Raw genomic sequence first — 21,019 nt, 5'->3', positions numbered from 1 at the left:
GTGACTAGTTAGTTCATCTAGAGCAGGACCTCTCATTTGGAAGTATTAACCAAGATTCTCGGGAAACTATTTCAAATTGTACCTAAACTTCCATAAGAACTGTTTTCACTACCTGTTTAAATTTTAAGATCTTATGAACAAAACTCCTACCCTACTGTCAACTCTTACAGGAGTTTACTCTTTTCCTTCCTTTACTTTCCCTGTCTTCTTTCATCATAGAAAAAAGTTTATTTGCAGAGGGGCACTCAGAAAGTGCAATATTCCACCAAGCTCTTTAATTTTGCCTATAAAGCAAAATACCCCCAAAAAAGTCATTATTAGATAATAAACATTAGATAAATATCTGTGATAAAAAAGAGAAGTTTACTCTGAAATTATTTTAATTTAGAAATAAGAAACATCTTGGAAGAAAAAAAATGAAACAAAAACACAAAATACACAGGCAAATTTTTACTTCATGAGCTTCTCAAACCCTCGCTTGTCTACCAATCCCCAAGATGAACAACAGATTCTTCCAAAAAGGTATTCAGCCACCACTGTAAAAGAAAGAAAAATGACCAATTTAGAATGTATAAACAATTTTAATAAGTTATTTGAAATACAATATGCTGTAACTTTATCACACCACCACACTTATTTGAGAACCAAACCTGACTTTACGCTAAGATAGCATAAAAGAGGGGGCACACTGTACTTTAAAATCTTGGAACTGAACAGGTCCTTAGAGATGAAGAGGTTGCTGGAAGAGGTATATTTTAAAATTCAGAATGAACATTTTGAAAATGTGTTTAATAGTCTAGCATGACCTCTTTCTGAACAACACAAAAAATACATGTTGAATGAAAGGTTTTTCAAGTTGATGTATTGTAGTGTTAGAATTGTAAATGTAACTCTGAAAGCTATGTACTTAAAATTTTAGTCTCAGAGAAGCAAAACATAGGAGGTACTCCCAATCATACACACTAATTAACCTATACACTAATCATTATTGTTTGTTTTCTTTCGTCTATCACCCCAGACTTGGAGGTACCATGTATCTTAAAGAATGTAATCCTAAAGGATGTAGTAAATAACTGAGATAAGAAACTATGATGTTCTCCAGACCCCTGCTAAATGTTAAGTTACTCAAGATGATTAACCTTCTTTGTCTCTAACGTGTATAAAAGCCATGAGAAAAATCACTATGGGGAGGCAGATTTGGGAATTTACCCCTGTCCTCTGCTGGTGTAAATAAAACCTCCCTTTCCTCCACAGTCACACTCAGCGTGTCTGTGCAGTGAGCCACGTCAAGCAATAAACCCAGACTGGTCGGGGATGCAGGGGAGGCGGGATTCTCATCTTCAGTATAGTCACCGAGCCAGTTGAAAATAAAGAATGCAGACTAACAGAAGGTTCCTTAATCACTGCATCTTGGCATAAATAATCAAAACCAAACCCTGGTTTAACTATAATGAAAATGAAAATCCTTCCTACAGAAGGATCTCTAAGTTTCAAAAGAATAAACATTAAAAAATTATATATTCAGATATAAATGTTAGTGCTGTGATACTGAGTAAATAAAAATAATTCCATTAGTAGATCATAATTATAAAATACCACTAAATATATATTTTAATGTTAAGTATTTTAAGTGCTTATAGTTTGGTATTAAATTTTATTGCTATAACTAAAACACCTCTAACTGCCTACGTCCTTTAAACTTTAATGTTGTGGATATTAATTTGACTGCTATAATTGTACAGAACACAAGAATAAAATCACATCATAAGAAAAACAATGTGATGACAATTCAACCTAACAAAGAAGCCTGTGTTAAATTTCATTTGTGATCATCACAAAATGATTTAAAAAGTGATTTATACTCTTTCATGTGGGATAAGAAAGATTTCTTTTAGTTTTAGTGCTGTCATGGCATACCGTGAAAAGAATAAGTTTTCTGATAGCTTTTTTCACAAAATGTTTTATTCTGCCTTTGCTTTGAAGTAAAAAAAAAATCTCAAGATAGTTTTGTAACTCCTTAAAACCTTGAAACAATTTTGGAACTAGAAGAAAAGTATTCTAAGTAACCAGCTTCCAAAAAGCCACAATTGAACAATCTCTCATTGTTAAGCATGGCAAAAGTTTTTTTTTTTTGTATTTGCTGTGGAAAATATAATTCAGAGAACGAAATCTTAATGCTTGTTTTGATAACCTATTGGGAACCACCGGTCTAACGGATCTCAATCCAAAAACAGTTGGCTGAGAGTGCCTTGTTCTAAATGATACTTTAAGCAACAACTCAGATAACAATATAAACAAATGTTCTAATATAAAACTAGGATAAATAACAATGCTAGATAGATTAAAATTTAAAAGATCTCCATAATCTAGCAGTAACAAATTTAACAAGGATAAAGTCTTATTCCTAGGCTAAAAGCAAACCAGCACGATTTAAACACAGGTGAAAAGAGATTTAGTTTAGCAGCAACTTGAGATAACCATGTGGGCATTTTAATTGTTGGCAAAAATAGATCTGTGGTAGGCATTCAGTTTTAGATACTGGATTTTATGAGGCTAATGCAATGCAAACTGAAGCATGAAGAGAGGAATGTGACTTAGAATGGAGAGTGTTCTCAAACTGAGCCAGAAGGAAAGACTGCTTACACAGTGGTTAAGAATACAGGCTCCTGAACCAGTCGGCCTGTGCTTTAAAATAAGTTGCTTACTGGCAACTCACTAGCTTACTAGCCATACGACTTGTAAGTTACTTTGTCTCTTCATGCTTCCGTTTCTTCACCGTGGAATTGAGGAGGAAATACTGAAGTAGAATTAGGAAACCCAGAGTTCAGTGTCTCTGTTACAAATGCCTCATCAGTAAAAAGAAAAGGTAGAAGAGACCCTTCTAATTTCATGCCACTCAATGCTTCTGTTCTTCTTGCTCCCCAATTCAGTCTATTTCTTTAAATTGATACGAAATTTGTTTCCTATGATAACTATCCATTATTGTTCTTAGTTTTTACCCTCGGGAACAATAAGCTCCTCACCCCTCCCCTTCTTGTTTTTGGTACATGAGCACCTTTCAGACTTTTTCCCATCTTCACTTTGTACTATATTTTCTCTCTCTCTTGCTAGGCATCACTATCTGCCGTGATTCACAGCTATGTGTCTGTCTTGTTTAGAGGCAAATCTTTTCCATTATTTTTATATATATACATATCTCCTACAGAACCTATATCAATGTCCACTTGTACCCATAAAAAACACTGAAAAAGTGTTTGCTGAATTAAGTGAACATTTTCAGTTTACATTTTTCTAAGGTAATAACCATAGCTAACATTTATTGCATAAGAGTAAAGTGCTCCAGTGTTTCTCATTCTTTTTCCCCTCAATACACTTAAAAGCCATTCCCATTAGTATCAGAGGCTCATTACAATAAAAACAACTTTGATTTAAATGCTCACCCAAATTGGTTTTTAGGTTCTTTACTGTAGGAACCATTATCCCCACTGAACAAAACAGGACCTAGAGAAGCTAAGTAAACTGCCCAAGGCTATGATAGTTTTTAAGTAACAAGAAATAGGATCTGAACCCAGATGATCTGCTCTAGGGCTTGAACTCTATATCACCATAGTGATTTCTGGATGGAGAGCATTTCCTCTGTACCTCCACAGTCAACACGTTAAGATACAGATAAAGAGGACTTGGATTTGAATATTGCTTCTGTCACTGCATACTTGCTTTGTCACCTTTTGAGTACCTTTAAATTTCCTTGACCCTTTAAAATCGTATTTATTAAAGAAAATAATTGCATAGAGTTGCTGTAATAAGATATATAAGAACTATGAATTAGTAGACACTCAGTACATATCAGTAGAATCTAAGCATATTAAAAAGTGAAGAGGCATATCTGTATATTAATGAAATAGCAGGCTGTTGACTCAAATGGTTTCATTTTTCACCCCATCCTAGATATAATCTATTACACAAAGTTTACTTACACAATAATGTTATTTATGGGGATATGGATCAATTTCACAAAGAAGCCAATGAATCCCATTATAGCAAATCCTATTGCTGTTGCCATGGCAATCTTCTGGAATTCTGCATTTAAAAACACACAATTCAAATTATTTTTTGCACTGCCTTTGCAAGATTGGGGAAAAAACTATCAGTGAAATAAACAAACTTAATTGTGTACATTTTTGCTGATTAGTGAACATATAAATTTAAATAAAAAAATTTTTTAACCTTGCTATAAATAGTGATTATAAAAGCACAAAACATAACTTTTTTTGGTATATTATAAACAACTGGTCCAGTGTCCGAGCACAATTTTATAAAAATGTTTTACATTTTGGCAGTTTCAGTTTAATGTTGGTTCCTCAGGAAAGCTTTCCTGACCTCTAAACTCAATTTGTCCTCCTGTTATGTGTTCTCAAACCTCCTTCGACTTCTCTTCCAAAATACTTGTCAGAGCATTAATTAAAAATCAGAACTGCAAATATTTGTTTATGACTGTCTTTCCAGCAAGATTCTAAGCTCCATAAGAGAAAGGACTGTATTCCCACCTCCTAACACAGGCAGCACTCTCAATGAATGAATAAACGTAGACAAATTTCTGTACACCTTTTAACACATGAATCATGATAAATAACAAAATAAATTTTCTAGGTTGGTAGTAACTATGTACTTTCATGCTACAATTTGTTCATGGGGGCGGGGAGGCATATGTGGCAAGCTCAGAGCTGGGAGGACTTGAAAAGACTTAAGGATTTCCAAAATGAATATATGGAAGTGCTAACAAATACAAAGTCATAAAACATGACTACGCCAAATATAACATGGAAAGCAAGGTTGTGATATTCTTATTCCATTTGAAAACACATAAAACAGAAAATTTTAGATAACAAAGAATGTACAAAATTTAGGAAGCTGTGACAATGTTAATAAATCTATAAACATCGATGAAAGCAATGCAAGAGTTATTAATCAGAAAAATAAGTTAATCAAATGAAAGGCTTAGGAAGTGTAAGACTATTTTTTCTATCATTTTAAAGCTATTACCTTTTCTATCAGGTTTGGTACATCTTTTAACCAGCCGAATTGAGTCCTTCACAAACTGCCGACTTGGCTCAACAAACTGCATTACCTGATCCATGATTGCCTGTTTAGAAAAAAACAAAGAAAAACAAAAATTATTCACTGGTATTATTTATTGTATAGCAAGCAGGCTCAGTTAGTTAAATCAAGATTTAAATGAGATCAGCCAAGAATTCAGGCCTGATATGGATCAATTCTATCTCATAAAATAATACAAAACAAAAAACTCAGACTCTGAGCCTCAATCGCCACTATTTTTGTAAACGCCAGCTAAGAGTCAGATCAAAGGCAATAAGAAAAGCAGACTTATTGATGCTGTCTTCATTGACAAAGGACCACACAGTCTTCGCATAAAAGGGCTACCTTGATGCATTAAAAGATTCAGCTATTGACAACGTATTCATTCCTTACCCACTCTACAGTCCTCTCATTGTTCCTGCTAAGGCCTACATTGGTATCCAACAAATATTTTCTATATTTTATTTTGAAATCCCAGAAACAGTGTATAGTGCAGTGAATGCCAACTATGGTGCTGCAAGAGCCTAGAGTGGAAATAAAAGTGGATTTCAAACATGCCCATGCAACATTTTAGAAATGAATCTATGTGTGGGAATGCATATATGTAGATATGCATATATAACTTTCAAACATTCAAAAATACTATGATTGGATAAAGCAAGATCCAGATCCTGAAAAAAGCTACTAGCTAAACTTAATACAAACCTTTATGTCTGGACAGTCCTTCCAAAGAAATAGAGTTCTATATTTTATCACATAAGTACTTTTAAAGAATATACTGCCCAATGGAAACATCATCAAGCTTAGACAGCTTTGAGACTCACTGGTATGACAGCTAATGAGGGCAGGGTAATGCTCGGTTTTAACTGTATTGCCAGTACAAGGAACATAAATGCTCAATAAAAACTTGTTGATTCAATGAATGAGTGTCACTTTATGAGCAAGTGGTCATTCAAGTCTCCGGCTATGAAAGGTAACCTCTCTAACCTAAGTGCAGTTTCCTCATCTGGGGTGGACAGTGGAGAATTAAATGGAATAACGAAGATTTATTATACTAGGCATTCTGTAAACATATTGGGCGAAGTATGTTGGGTCCCTCCAAAGACAGAGTATTTCCTGTTTTCTCAGTATTCCACTTAACTCTGTGCTTCAAATCCTGTAGACTTAAACTTTATATAATAGTAGACATCATGATGAAAGCTAAAGACCCTTTCTCCAGAAAATGCACATACACAAACCTTTGCATTCAATGTCAGGGGAAAGGATCCAATAACCCACTATGATCTCTGATTTAGAATCTACTCCCATTCTCCCACTTGACACCACAGTAGTGGCGGTAGGGCCAGGGCTCGATATAAGCTCTTCTCCACACCCTTCCAAAGCCAACCCCAAAGAGACCCCAGGCGGCAAGCAATCGTCTCTAACTACAGAAAACATTGGAAGCCCGTAAGGGAATGAGCGTTTACACAGGCAAAGTATGAGGAGCGAGACGGTCCAGCCCTGAACCAGGTCTCTGAGTCCCGAAGGACCACGGGCCGTCGCAGTCCCTCTCCCTCGGGACCGCGAGAAGCCGCGGTCCTAGGTCTGTGGTTCCACATCAGGTCGTGCGGGCGACGTGTGGGGCGGTCGAGCGGCAGGACCCTGGTCCAGGCCCTGAGCGAGGAGGCCCTGTCACTGCCGCCCCAGGTGGGCCGCCGGGGAGACCCACCGATTCACCCACGCCCGCCGCCTCCGCCAGTCACAAACGGCTGGACGCCCCGATCTTCCCGTGCCCACCAGCAAGAAGACACTTACCTGCTCCGCGCCAGCTAAGATGCCAGGGACACGTAGCACAGCAGCGAACAAACCCAGGCACAACGGAACCGGAAGTGGTGTCTCCCCCGCCCACCCCTCCGTCTATTGGCTCCTTACAGGGAGCCCTCAGTGCGCAGGCGCAGCGCGACGTCTGTCTGCGCCACACTTCCTGGAAGTGGCACCCAAAAACGGGCTTGGTGATGGACTTCCTGCTTTGTTCTTGGCTTTCTTCTGTTGTTTGAGTGTCGGGTCCTCTCTGTACTTCCTCGGCTCAGCTTGCGGTACCCCGCCAGTTTGACCTCACCCTATTTCTGTTCATAGCAAGAGCCCCCTGTGGCCTTGCGCGGTACCTGCGCTCTGGTAGACCGTAGCTAGGTAAAGCTTGACTAGGTGGACTCATTTTAATAGGGTGATTGTTTTTGTTTAAATCTTTCTGTTTCCTGAGGTTCATCCTGGGTTGTGTGTCTCCTGGCTTTTCATATTTTTTGTATGTATATATAATTTTATATATATTTATGCAAAAATGAAGTTTATAAGCAATATTATGGTATTCTAAGCGACCTAACTCAAAATTTTCTCCCCACCCCTAAAACGTGTCCATTTTCCCCTACGGCGAAAAGCGCTGGAACTGAGAGTATATTTGGTATACTCCAGGTTTGTTTTGGAAAAAGTGGTTATAGCGTTTAATAAGCCATCCGACATTGTGTTTTACTGAAATATTCTGAACCCAGACATTGGGTAACTGGTGAGCGTATCTGATTAGCATGTGATTTTATGTATTTAGAATGAATCATTGGTTCGATGAGTAATTATTGGGAATCTACTATATGTAACACTTTATTAGGTACTGTGGATAGCCAGACATTTCATACCCTCTTGGAACTAATGGTCTAGTAAGAGAATTTAAAGTGTAGGGAGGGGAACAGACAAGTAAACTAATTATAAGTTAATATAAATGCTGTGAAGCAAATGAAGTGTTGGGGGGAAAAATTCAGGATTCCCCTAGATAGTCATTATAGGCTTCCATGAAGATGACAGGAGAGTGGAAATCTAGAGATGGTTGAAGAGTTAATAAACACAGCCTAGTCTTTTCAGAATTTAAAAGTGACTCTTAAAACTAAGGCAAGGTCTCTGTCTCTAAGCCCACTAGGCCTGTAAACTTACTGCTCTACCCCTATGTGAGACATGACTCCCAGGGTGTAAATCTCCCTGGCAACGAAGAATATGACTCCCGGGGATGAGCCTGGACCCCACATCATGGGATTGAGTAAATCTTGACCAAAAGGAGGAAGCAAAATGAAACAAAATACAGTTTCAGTGGCTGAAAGATTTTAAATGGAGTCGGAAGGTCACTCTGGAGGGTGTTCTTATGCACAAAATAGATATCCCTTTTTAGGTTTTAGTGTATTGGAAGGAAATACCTGAAACCATCAAAACTGCAACCCAGTAGCCTTGATTCTTGAAGACGATGGTACAACCTCTGTAGCTTACGTGGTATGACCATGTGATTGTGAAAACCTTGTGGCTCACACTCCCTTTATCTAGTGTTTGGACAAATGAGTAGAAAAAATGAAATGAAAAATAGGGTAGGGGGGATGGAATGTTTTGGGTGTTCTTTTTTACTTTTTATCTATTTTTTGAGTAAGGAAGGTGTTCAAAAATTGATTGTGATGATGAATGCACAACTATATGATGGTACTGTGTACAACTGTACACTGGATGACTGTACGGTATGTGACTATATCTCAATAAAACTGAATTTAAAAAAACTAAGGCAAGGTATATGTGGATAGATAGGATAGAGAGACAGACAGATAGGTAGATAGCGTGTGGTGTATGGACCACCTGTAATAGACTCACTGAAGAACGTTTAATATTCTAAAGAAGTTCCTGATCCCTAACCCAGATCCACTGAATCAGAATAACTGGAGGTTTGGGAATTGGCAATCTACATTTTTAACAAGGTGACAGGTAATTTTAGTTACTGAAGTTTAAGAAGCACTGAAAGCTCTAACACCTTTCTGAACTCGGTACTCTCAGCTTTCTTGTTGCACCCTTGTCATGCTCCATTGTAGGATAACAGAGGAGATAGAATGCAGAGACCTCTTGGCTTTAAAAGGGTTTTTATTCTGCTTCATATCCAACATATACTGCAGTCAAGTCTTATGAAGCCAATATTAATAGGCTTCAGTATTTTGCTTTCAAATGGGGACACAAACCATAATCATACCATCACATATTTGGAAAATCCAGGGCCTTACCTAGAAAAAAGGGATCACCATCACCTTAACACACACATATGTTGCCACAGATCTCTGAGCTGAAACATTATGTAGCACCACAATGGATTTATGTCCTTTGAAGTTTGGATGAGTATATAGTTGTATTTCCACATATTCAGTGATACGAGTTTTCTAGAGTTCTCCTTGAATTCAGAGATTACGAACATAGATTTTGGAAATACAAAATAATTTAAGGTCACAGTACAGCCTTTAGCCATGGAAGGGGTAATGGAACCATATGAACTATAAACTTATATGAACCATAAAAATATGTTCATAATAAGTAGTACAATATTAACTTGACTGTGATAAGTTAAAAATGCAACCACTTAAAAGAAGAAGAAAAAAAAAAGCCTGCAAAGAGATATAGCTGGAAAGCCAATCTGATTAGAATGCCATTCACAGAAATATGCAGTTAGCATAAAAGAAGTCAAGACTGGTGGTTTGATGGGTTGAGCCCTCTACCATAAGTTTTACCCTTGGGAAGATGGTTGCTGCAAAGGAGAGGCTAGGCCTCCCTGTATTTGTGCCTAAGAGTCTCCTCCTGAATGCCTCTTTGTTGCTCAGATGTGGCCCTCTCTCTCTGGCTAAGCCAACTTGAAAGGTGAAATCACTGCCCTCCCCCCTACGTGGGATCAGACACCCAGGGAAGTGAATCTCCCTGGCAACATGGAATATGACTCCCGGGGAGGAATGTAGACCAGGCATCGTGGGATGGAGAACATCTTGACCAAAAGGGGGATGTGAAAGGAAATGAAATAAGCTTCAGTGGCAGAGAGATTCCAAAACGAGCCGAGAGATCACTCTGGTGGGCACTCTTACGCACACATTAGACAACCTTTTTTAGGTTCTAAAGAATTGGGGTAGCTGGTGGTGGATACCTGAAACTATTAAACTACAACCCAGAACCCATGAATCTCGAAGACAGTTGTATAAAAATGTAGCTTATGAGGGGTGACAGTGGTATTGGGAATGCCATAAGGACCAAACTCCACTTTGTCTAGTTTATGGATGGATGTGTAGAAAAGTAGGGGAAGCAAACAAACAGACAAAGGTACCCAGTGTTCTTTTTTACTTCAATTGCTCTTTTTCACTCTAATTATTATTCTTGTTATTTTTGTGTGTGTGCTAATGAAGGTGTCAGGGATTGATTTAGGTGATGAATGTACAACTATGTAATGGTACTGTAAACAATCGAAAGTACGATTTGTTTTGTATGACTGCGTGGTATGTGAATATATCTCAATAAAATGATGATTAAAAAAAAAAAAAAAAAAAAAAAAAGAAGTCAAGAAAGGAGGATCAGGGAAAAAAACAATCAAAAAACAGTCAAACAAATAGTAAAATGTTAAAGCTAAATGTAACCATATTTATAATTTCATTACATGGAAATGGACTAAACTGTCCATTTAAAAAATCACAAAGGATTTAAAGGAAAACACAAAATGCAAGTGCATGCTGAATGTAAGAGATGCACTTTAAACATAAAGACATATAGGTTACGATTAAATAGATGAAAATGCAGACAAGATTTTGTCAGAATTTGATATTGAAGTTTCTTAGTATCATAATAGCAGATGAAATAGACTTTAGCATTGGGATTTAGTGTTACGTCAGGAAGACATAACAATCATAAATTTGTGTCCCCCTAATAATAGAGCTTCAAAATACATAAAGATTGACAATGAGATAAATAAGCATATCTACAGACAAGTAGAAGATTTTAACAATCCTTTCAGCAATTTATAGAATTAGACAAAAAAAAAAATAAAGAAATAGAAACTCTGAACAACTCTATCAAACACTTTTGTCTAATTGATCCATAGATAGGATACTACCCCTCAAAACTTCAAAATACTTGTTTTTCAAGTGCACATGGTAACTTCAGTAAGATACAACATATGCTGGGCCATAAAAAAGTCTTAATAAATGTAAAAGTCTTAATAAATATAAAAATCATGTATTTTTCAGACCACTGTGGAATTAAATTAGAAATCAATAACATAACTAGAAAAATCCCAAGTATTTGGAAATTAAACAGCACACTTCTAATCTCTGAATCAAAGGAGAAATCACAAGAGAAATTTGAAAACTCTTTGAACTGAATGATACTGAATATAAAACCACAAGAAACCATACATACCCACAAGAACGGTTAAAATTTAAAAGGCTGACAACATATCTGGGTGAAAATAAGGAGTAATCATAACTCTCACTGTTGGTAGGAATGTAAAATGATACAATCCCTTTGAAAAAAGGTCTAGCAGTTTGTAAAACTAAGTTACCCTATGACCCCGTAATTCCAATTCTAGGTATTTACTTAAGAGAAATGAAAATATATTCACAAAAAGACTTGCACAAGAATGTGTATAGCACTTTTATTTATAATAGCCAAAAAAACAAACATAATTCAGGGATTCATCAATAGGAGAAAGAATAAACACACAGGTATAGTGTGTTTTGTGGAAAACGCATAGGTATTACACAATGACATATTGGCAACTAAACAAACAAATCTATGCAACAACATGGATGAATATCAAAAACATGGTGAGTGAAAGGAGCCTTACACAAAAGCATGCATACTGTATAATTCCATTTACAAGAAATTCTAGACAAGGCAAACTAATGTATGGTTAGGGAAAAAAAAACATTACAGTGTTTGCCTCTGGGGATGTGGGAATGAGAAGGGGCATGAGGGAACTTTGAGTGAAGATGATGTTCTGTATCTTGACAGGGATTGGGGTTACACAGGTATCTGCATTTGTCACAATTCATCAAACAATACTTAAGATCTGTGCATTCTACTTCATGTAAAATTTACCTTGAAAATTAAAACACTGTAAACAAATACTGAACTTTAGTTAATGATGTAGCTGCTGAGCTATTTTAGGAGTGAAATGTACAACTATCTGCAGCTTATTGATATAAATTTTAAAAATGAATTGTGGCTTGGATAGAGGGATGGATGGATTGATAGGGGATAACGCAAATGCAGTAAAATGTTAACTGTAGACTCTTGGTAGATGTATGAGTGTTCACTGAACAATTCTTTAACTTTTCTGTATGTTTGAAGTTTTTCATAATAAAATGAAAAAAGTCTATACTCGGCTTTCTAAAAGAACTTTATAAAAACTTTTATATAAATGGTGATGAATATCAATTACAAGTATCTATAGTAGAAATTTTAAATTGTCTCGAAATTTCTCAGTTGAAAAATATCGAATTGAAACATGAATAATGCTGCTTGAGATAAGAAACTGAATTAATGTTCCATTTAGATTTTTGAGTCTCTCCCGGAAGCAGAGAAAAGTTAAAAACCCTTGTATAGATAGATTTAGGATTCTTCAAAACATCAAGCTCAAATAATGTAATCTCTGGGGCATTGAAATGACCATGTTAATTAATAGTTTTCCCAGAGTTTTAGTCTTTTTGTTCCTTTAAGTAGGAAAATATAATCTTTAAATGCAAATGAGGTATATGATATTTTTACGTTTGTTTTACAAGAGCTCTTTGCTGTTTGAAAGAGAGTTGAAAATTACATCTCTTCATCTTCCTTTTTTAGGCTTTCAAAATGGATATTGAAAACATATATAACTAGAGATCTCATTGTGGTAATTCAGGAAGTTATTTTTGGTTACAAAATGATAACATGTGCATATGCATAGGAAAAGGCTTTTAAGATATAGACCATTGCTAATCTAGATGTTTAAATTGTGTTACTAGTTTAAATTTTTAAACAATTTTTACATTCTTTCTTAGAGCAATAAGATGTCTTAATGGAAAGCAAGCACTAGTATAACTACCATATCCTGGCAATCTCCTCAGGAAGTGCTGCCACGTATGCAATTAGTAGAATAAAGCCACAACACTGTTAGTTTGGCACAGGATACAGAAACACATGCTATTTATACAGCTTACCATTCCAATTTTGACATCATCCTTCCCTGGCTTGAATTTCCCACCAGTCCCCTAGAGTGCTCAACTGTGGTACTCTCTGTTTTCTTGCTTCAACTATGCTTACATATTTTTATTTACTTATCTATAATTCTGCTGTAACATTCTGTCCCTCCTTTAATTCTCTTTCTACTTTCTTTTATTTTGCTTCCTTCTAATCTAGGTCAACTATGCTCCCTCTTCCTGGGTATTTATAGTTTATTTCTTCTCTAGAACAAATAGTAGTTTTATATAGTAAGCACCACCCAACAAAATGATTGGAAGGTGGAAAGCAGGGAGACTGTATTGAGAACCAAGGACTTCATAACACCTGACTCTTAGGTATGTTATTTAAGTATCATAATAAACTGGGGAGAGCTATATCTTTGTTAAAGATGAAGCTGAAATTCAGAAATATTAAGGATAACAAATGTAGGATTGGATACAGGGAATGGAATGGCATAAAAGTTATGAGTTTGCAGATACCCAGGAAAAATTAAATAGTGGACATAGATACAAAAAGTCTTTTGAGCAGGAGTATTTTAGATCATAAGAGTTATGATCAGGCCAAAAGACTTCTTTCTACCTCAAATAATTTTTGGAAAAAGATAAAATTTTAAGTACTGTTAATAAATCATTCTATCTTATTTTGCAAAAAGCACAACTATAATAGTACAGTATAACTTAAAGATCAGTCTGAAGATGACTTGGGAGATTTAGATGTCATAAAGATAATTATCAGTGACCGCATATCATCAATTCTAATGAACATTTTTCATTCTTTTTTTTTTTTACAGCATTTGATATCATTGACATCATTGACTCCTTTCTTCTTGAAACTCTGCTCCCTCTTCTTCATGACAGTTTTCTCTGTTTTTCTCAAATCACTTTCTGACCACTTCTAAGTCTACTTAATGAATTTCTTTTCCTGCACTAGTCATGTATTATTCAGGGTAGGATAACTGCTCTAACATACAAACCTAACATCTGGATTGAACAATCAAGAATATTTCTTACTTAGGCAATAGTCTTAAGATAGACTTAGGTAGGGATGTGGTTTGTTTTACACAAAATGACTCAGATTCCTTCCATTGTGCAACTCTGCTGATTTCTTAAGCCTTGGAGTCCTCCAGTGGATTCTTGGCATCCAGCCAGCAGATAAGGACAGACAGACTATGGAGGATCATGTGAGATTTTAGAGGTTTGGAAGCAGCATTCATCATTTTGTCTACATTCTATTGACCAGAACTCAATCACATGGCTTTACTGAAGTATAGGGGTGGGAAACATACTCTAATTGTGAGACAAAGGAGGAAGGAGACACCAGTATTAATGAACAATCAGCCAGTCTTTTAACAGTTCCTTAAATAATTATGTTCCTTGGCTTCCCTTCTCAGACTGCTTCTCTTTTCACATTTTAGACTTTTCAACTGATTCTTAGGGCTTCAACTGCTATGAGTAGATTATTCTCAAGTCTGTATCTCTGACTAAGGTATTTTTCTTAAGATTCATACCTGATAATTGAATATATCCCCTTCACTTCAAAATTGCAACCCTCATCCACACAATATAGTATTATAAAGCTGTAATAAGGAAAGACTTCTAGTAGTCTGCAGGGTATAATATGTGGAAAAAAGCAAGGTGGAGAAAAATGTCTATAATATGATATATTATGTAACTTTATGCTTAATTTTTGAAAGACAAACCTTTAAAATATGTGAGTGGAGGACAGGGATAGAAGCTAAATTTATTTGAATGTGCCTCACTTGGTAGATTTGACTTTGAAGCTATGTAAATATTTTTTATGATTTTTTAAAGTATTTCTTTTCCAAAGACATTTCTTTGAAATTTTTTAAAATTTTCTTTTCTAAAGCAATTCCTAAAAATTGAAAGTAAGTGAAACATAGAGGAAGTACTCAAAATGACTTTAAATCACAGTAATTTGGCTGTGTATGTCAGGGTAAAAAAGAAAATTAAAAATTTCTGATAGTTTTTAGTAATTGTAATTTTGGTGGAAGTGTTGAACAGTCTGAGACTGTTATTTGTGCATTATGTGATAAAACAAATGAGCAATTAGTGTCATTGAGAACCAGGTTTTCACAGTGGATGAAAAGAAAAGCAGGTAAAATATTGACAAGATTAAATCAAAACTGTAATTCTGGGTTTGAATTGGAAATACCAGTTTGAATCTTTGAGGCATTTTATTTGCAAACACTCAGCAAAAAGCAAAATTTCCTAAGGCTGTCCACTAAAAGGCCTAGAAACAATGATCAACCCAGTAGCAATGAGTACCTAGTGCCCAGAGTATGATTTCTAAATACCGTTTTCTAATCAAAGAAAACAGAGCTCCCTGGAGAAATAGTTGATTCCAAGTCAAGGTCAGGAAAAATACAAGATCAGTCTGGAATGTCATATTATACTAGAAGACTACTAAAGTATCAAAAGGACTCAAGAGCTAACCTGGAAAAGTTCCTGCTGGCCAAAGATGGAACAATTTGAACATTAAGAAAGGATGATAACTACATGGATTGAAACACTCTGAATATATTTAAATTTCCTTCATTTATAATGATATTTTTTAAACTTAGTCCTAGAATAGAAGGAAACTCTCAGCATAATGAACGGTATTTATGAGAAACCCACAGCAAATAGAATAGTTGATGGTGAAAGACTGAAAGTTTTTCCCCTAAGATCAGGAACAAGACAAGGGTATCTGCTGTTATTTAACTTTTATTCACTGTTTTTCAACATTGTACTAGAAGTTCTAGACAGAGCAATTAGGCAAGAAAAAGAAATAAAAGGCATTCAAGAAATCTTGAAGAAGAGCACAAGAACCCAGACCGTTCCGGAACTGCGGAGGCCTGCTGGACAGGGAGAAAGATGGCGGCGGCGTCGGTTTCTGCGACTTCTGATTCTCATTTCTCGAACATCCTAGCTGAATCATCAAGGTCCAATGGTAATTTGGTTCGTCATTCTTCATCTCCATATGTAGTATATCCTCCTGATAAGCCTTTTCTTAATAGTGATGTACGACGCTCTCCAAATAAGCCTACATTTGCCTATCCAGAAAGCAACAGCAGAGCCATATTTTCTGCTCTGAAGAATCTTCAAGAAAAGATTCGACGTTTGGAACTTGAAAGGATTCAGGCAGAAGAAAGTGTGAAAACTTTGTCTAGAGAAACAAGTGAATATAAGAAGGTACTGGATGAACAGATACAAGAAAGAGAGAATTCAAAGAATGAAGAATCAAAGCACAATCAAGAACTGACATCTCAGTTGTTAGCTGCAGAAAATAAATGTAATCTTTTAGAAAAACAGTTGGAATACATGAGAAATATGATAAAGCATGCTGAAATGGAGAGGACATCTGTATTAGAGAAACAGGTTTCCCTAGAAAGAGAACGACAACATGATCAAACACACGTTCAGAGCCAACTTGAAAAATTGGATATTCTTGAACAGGAGTATAACAAACTTACTACCATGCAGGCCATTGCAGAAAAAAAAATGGAAGAGTTGGAAGCAAAACTCCGTGAAGAAGAACAGGAAAGGAAACGTATGCAAGTTAAGGCAGCCCAATTGCAGACTGGTCTAGAAACAAATAGACTTATCTTAGAAGATAAGGTATCTCCATATGTTCCTAGTGCAAGAAAAATTAAAAAAAAGAAGTCAAAGCCACCAGAAAAGAGAGGTTCTAGGAACTATTTTCCTGTACAGCCACATTATAGACTATGCTTGGGTGATATGCCATTTGTAGCTGGAAAGTCCACCAGTCCTAGCCATGCGGTGGTAGCCAATGTTCAGCATGTCTTGCATCTAATGAAGCAACACAGTAAAGCCTTGTGCAACGATCGCGTAGTCAACAATGTTCCTTTGGCAAAGCAAGCATCTTCACGAAGTGCTAAAAGTAAGAAGCTGCCAGTAACACCTCCCTCCTCCAGCAGTATTAATGAAGAGTTGTCAGAAGTCTTGCAGACTTTACAGGATGAATTTGGGCAGATGAGCTTTGATCACCAGCAGCTATCAAAACTTATTCAGGAATCACCAACTGTTGAACTGAAAGAGGACTTAGAGTGTGAACTGGAAGCATTAGTGGGAAGGATGGAGGCAAAAGCCAATCAAATAACTAAAGTTCGAAAATATCAAGCCCAGCTAGAGAAACAGAAAACAGAGAAGCAAAAAAAGGAATCAAGAGCCACCAAAAAGCCTCTTGATGAAGAAGGAAACAGCAGCAGCCGTTCTTCTGGAACCACAGGGACCACAAATAAGAAGGACTTTGCCAAACTGAGACCTGGAGAAAAAAGCAAGAAAAATCTTCAGTTATTGAAGGACATGCAAACCATACAGAATTCATTGCAAAGCAATAGTTTGTGTTGGGATTACTGACTGGTACCAGCTCATAAATTTTATTCAGATAATCTGTACCTCATCAATTGGATGTTGACAGTTTATTTTCCAGGTCTCATAGTCTCGGCTGTTGGAATTAATTAGTAACAGGTGTTAAGGGGCTCAAGTTTTATAAAGAGGCTTCTTGTGTTAGGAGGTAAGAGTTAAACCATTTAAATGGAAGCCAGGGGATTTTTAAAGGCTGAGAAGCCATACATACTCTGCTTCTTTGTTTGAGATTGATTTGCTTTACTGATATATTGCACTTTGTAAACAAATTACCAATTTTTTTCCTTGTGGTTGTGATTTTTTAAAATAGTTTCATATATCTAAATTTAAATTATCAAAATGTGAGGCTGTCCCATAGGAAGTGTTTGCTTGAAAAGTCTCATTTTTAAATCTTTCCCTGGCGTGAAGTGCCCATTTTCCTTTTCCAATACACCATTAAATATACTTTATTTTGGCTGTTGGTGGAGGTTTTCTATATTTAAATATTTATACATGGTTAAGAGGATTCAAGTCCTCCAATGGTATCTTCTCAGTTGCTAAGTAAAAAGAACTCATTTCCTTCTCAACATTTACCCTCCCTATTGTTTTGGTTTTTTTTAATCCAAACATTGATCATTATTAAATACACTTGTATTGCTTTTTAATCCATTGTTACAAGAAAAAAAAAAAAAAAGACACAATCTTTTAAATCAGCTACCTGTAAAAATTATGTATGAATTTTAATTTTTAGTTAAAAGTATAAACAAATTGTTAATGAAGTAAATGAGATTTTGGAATAAAGTGAGAATGGGAGGGCAAGGGGGTGTTGTGTACAGCATATACATTTCCTATTATTTAAGTAATACCTGTTTGTAATCATGCTATTCAAACAAGGCATTATGGGTTTTAATCCTGAAACTTAAGGAATCCCTTGGATATTTTATTTACAGTATGGGTGCAGCATTAACTGTACACACACAATTGTGTTAATAATGTAAATCATAAATCTGAATAGACCAATAGATGTTAACTTTTTATAAATTTGCCACTGAACTTTAATAAAGCAGTTTGTTTTAAGGAAAAAAAAAAAAAAAAAAAGGCATTCAAGTTGGAAAGATCCTTTGGAGGATTGGCTGAGAATCATGCATTTATCCTGATTTTCCTAATCTGTCTAACCAAATCATTGATGAGAGAAGCTTCTCTTTATAACATTATTCCAGCTAATAAACAACAACAAAATGATATAGTTAGACTATTACATTTTGTAATAAATTAATGGATCTGGGTTAGAGATCAGGTCAGCAAACAGTTCCAGCAAAGGACCAGATAATATTTTAGGGTTGCAGGCCATATGATGTCTGCTTGTTGCAGCTCTGCTGTAGTAATGGAAAAGCAGCCATAGGAAACATTTAAATAAATGGTTGTGACTATGTTCCAAAAAAACTTTTTTACAAGAGCAGGCAGAGGATCGTATTTGGCCTGTGGGCCATAGTTTGCTGACCCTGAGATCATTAGGGTCAGGCAATGCTCATCAAAGATGGATAACGACACAAAAGAGAGGATCATAGGCAGAACACAACACTGCCTATGATGTAGCCTTGCCAAAAAAACCTAAGTAAATGATTAAACCTAGCCTGTAGTCTCTCATAAAGCCTCTAGATCGAAGTATCAACTTACAGGAACTAACATGTCAAACGTTACTAGTATGCATCCAGAAAAATGCATATTATGAAAAATTCAAGAGGACAAACCCAGTTTCCTAAAACAACAACAAAGGGAAATAAAGAAAACAAATGTATTTAAAAGAAATACTGATCCATGGTGATAATGCATCTTATTTGCTATCCTGATTTCAATAAACAAGCTGATATTTTGTACATACACATGAGTGACATTTTATAATACTGAAAATTATTGCCTGTAATTTAGGGGTGCTACTATTACTGTCCTAGGCTCTTGAGATAGGAGCTCAAGAGTTGATATTTTGTACATACACATGAGTGACATTTTATAATACTGAAAATTATTGCCTGTAATTTAGGGGTGCTACTATTACTGTCCTAGGCTCTTGAGATAGGAGCTCAAGAGTTGATCATTGGGGAGTGGGGAAGATGGTCACCAATTTGGCCACCTCAGAAAGTGTATTGTCCATAGCAATTAAGTCTGGTTGTGCAGTTTTTTGATTGACAGCATTTTAATCTGTCAGCTACAGACAGGCAGGGGAACGGTAAGTGGGCGAGTTCTACCTAAATCCCCAAATTATGTGGCAATGGTTTGCAGGGAAGAACATGTATAAATCAACCTAATGTCATAATCTAACAATGTTCTATGTACTTAGAATATAGAACAACATGTGGCTGATTATCATCTTTAGTATTTTAGGTTGTTGAGTACATCTTTTTCTGAACATTCAAGAATGTTTTTGAAATAATTGTTTTAGTAAAAACATACATGCAAATTATTTTAAAATTCAGATAATATACACAGGTACAAAGAAGAATGCTAACAATCAGCCACCATCCTTTAGTAAAAACCTTCATCTAGTAAAAACCTTCATTAAGCAAACCTCACTCCAGTTTTCTATATACATATACAGATATAGAAGGATATCAAAGTAGATAGCTAGACAAATAGACATATGTAATAAAAAATATGATAATACTAAAATATTGTATAAAATAGCAAAATTGAGTTTAAGAGTAGAAAAATGAACTAAAATGAAAATGAAATATTTCTCAGGTTCTGAATGCAACAGAAACATTTCTTCACTTGTGGACTTGCTCCTAAATTATCTGTTTTAGGTTTAGAAAAATTGTGGAAAACATTAAGAAGTTGCAGTTATTATAAGATATGTATTCTAACAGTGTTTTAATTATACACAGTAAAATGGATTTCCTGCTGTGATGAGAAAATTAACACACTTCCACTCACACCTCCCTCCCTTTTTGTTAATATTTTGGAATACTCCCTAAATGAGGGATGATTCTCTTAATGGAATCTAAATTAATTCTTTTAAAAACAATAAGGTAAAAATTTTAAGACCCTATTACAGTTTGCTAGAGCTGCGTTTATGCAAAAGACCAAAAATGGATTGGGTTTTACAAAGGGGGTTTATTTGGCTACAAATGTATAGTTCTGCAGCCATAAAAGTGTCCAACTAAGGCATCAACAAGAAAATACCTTCACTGAAGAATGGCCTGTGGTGTCCAGAACACCCCTGTCAGCTGGGAAATCTCATGGCTGGCTTCTGCTCTGGGGTTCTGGTTTCAAAATAGCTTTTTCCAAAATGTCTCTGGGCTTGTCTCTCTTAGCTTCTCCAGAGCAAACTCTGGGATAGCATCTCCAAAGCATCGGCAAAAGTCTGCTTTCAATGGCCGTCTCCAAAATGTCTCAGCTGCAGCTCTGAGCTCCTTTTGTCTGGGCTCTTACAAGGCTCCAGTGATTTAATTAAGACCCACACTGAATGGGCAGGGTAACACCTCCATGGAAATAATCTAATCAGAGGTATTATCTACAACTGGGGGAGTCACATCTCC

General features: G+C 35.9%; 2 protein-coding genes across 3 annotated transcripts; one reads left to right on the top strand and one right to left on the bottom strand.

Moving 5' to 3' along the window:
- Nucleotides 1–362: 362 nt before the first annotated feature.
- On the bottom strand, nucleotides 363–6,978 carry SEC61G (SEC61 translocon subunit gamma). Its single transcript, XM_037837566.1, has 4 exons — nucleotides 6,892–6,978; nucleotides 5,044–5,143; nucleotides 3,978–4,080; nucleotides 363–536 (listed from the first exon to the last, which is right to left on the bottom strand). The coding sequence occupies exons 2-4, from the start codon at nucleotides 5,135–5,137 to the stop codon at nucleotides 527–529; spliced, it is 207 nt and encodes a 68-aa protein (XP_037693494.1). The 5' UTR covers nucleotides 5,138–5,143; nucleotides 6,892–6,978; the 3' UTR covers nucleotides 363–526.
- An 8,929-nt stretch (nucleotides 6,979–15,907) lies between these two features.
- LOC119535034 (centrosomal protein of 57 kDa) lies at nucleotides 15,908–18,493 on the top strand. Of its 2 annotated transcripts, XM_037837565.1 has the most exons (2): nucleotides 15,908–16,493; nucleotides 16,689–18,493. In XM_037837565.1, the coding sequence occupies exons 1-2, from the start codon at nucleotides 15,990–15,992 to the stop codon at nucleotides 17,493–17,495; spliced, it is 1,311 nt and encodes a 436-aa protein (XP_037693493.1). In that variant the 5' UTR covers nucleotides 15,908–15,989; the 3' UTR covers nucleotides 17,496–18,493. The 2 variants fall into 2 exon arrangements, with proteins under 2 accessions (XP_037693493.1, XP_037693492.1); XM_037837564.1 differs by having other exon boundaries at nucleotides 15,908–18,493.
- The last annotated feature ends 2,526 nt before the right edge of the window (nucleotides 18,494–21,019 follow it).

The sequence above is a fragment of the Choloepus didactylus genome, chromosome 5 (assembly GCF_015220235.1).
Source record: "Choloepus didactylus isolate mChoDid1 chromosome 5, mChoDid1.pri, whole genome shotgun sequence".
Taxonomy (NCBI): domain Eukaryota; kingdom Metazoa; phylum Chordata; class Mammalia; order Pilosa; family Megalonychidae; genus Choloepus; species Choloepus didactylus.
Note: the sequence above shows the minus strand (reverse complement) of the source record. Positions and strands in the feature narration are given on the sequence as shown.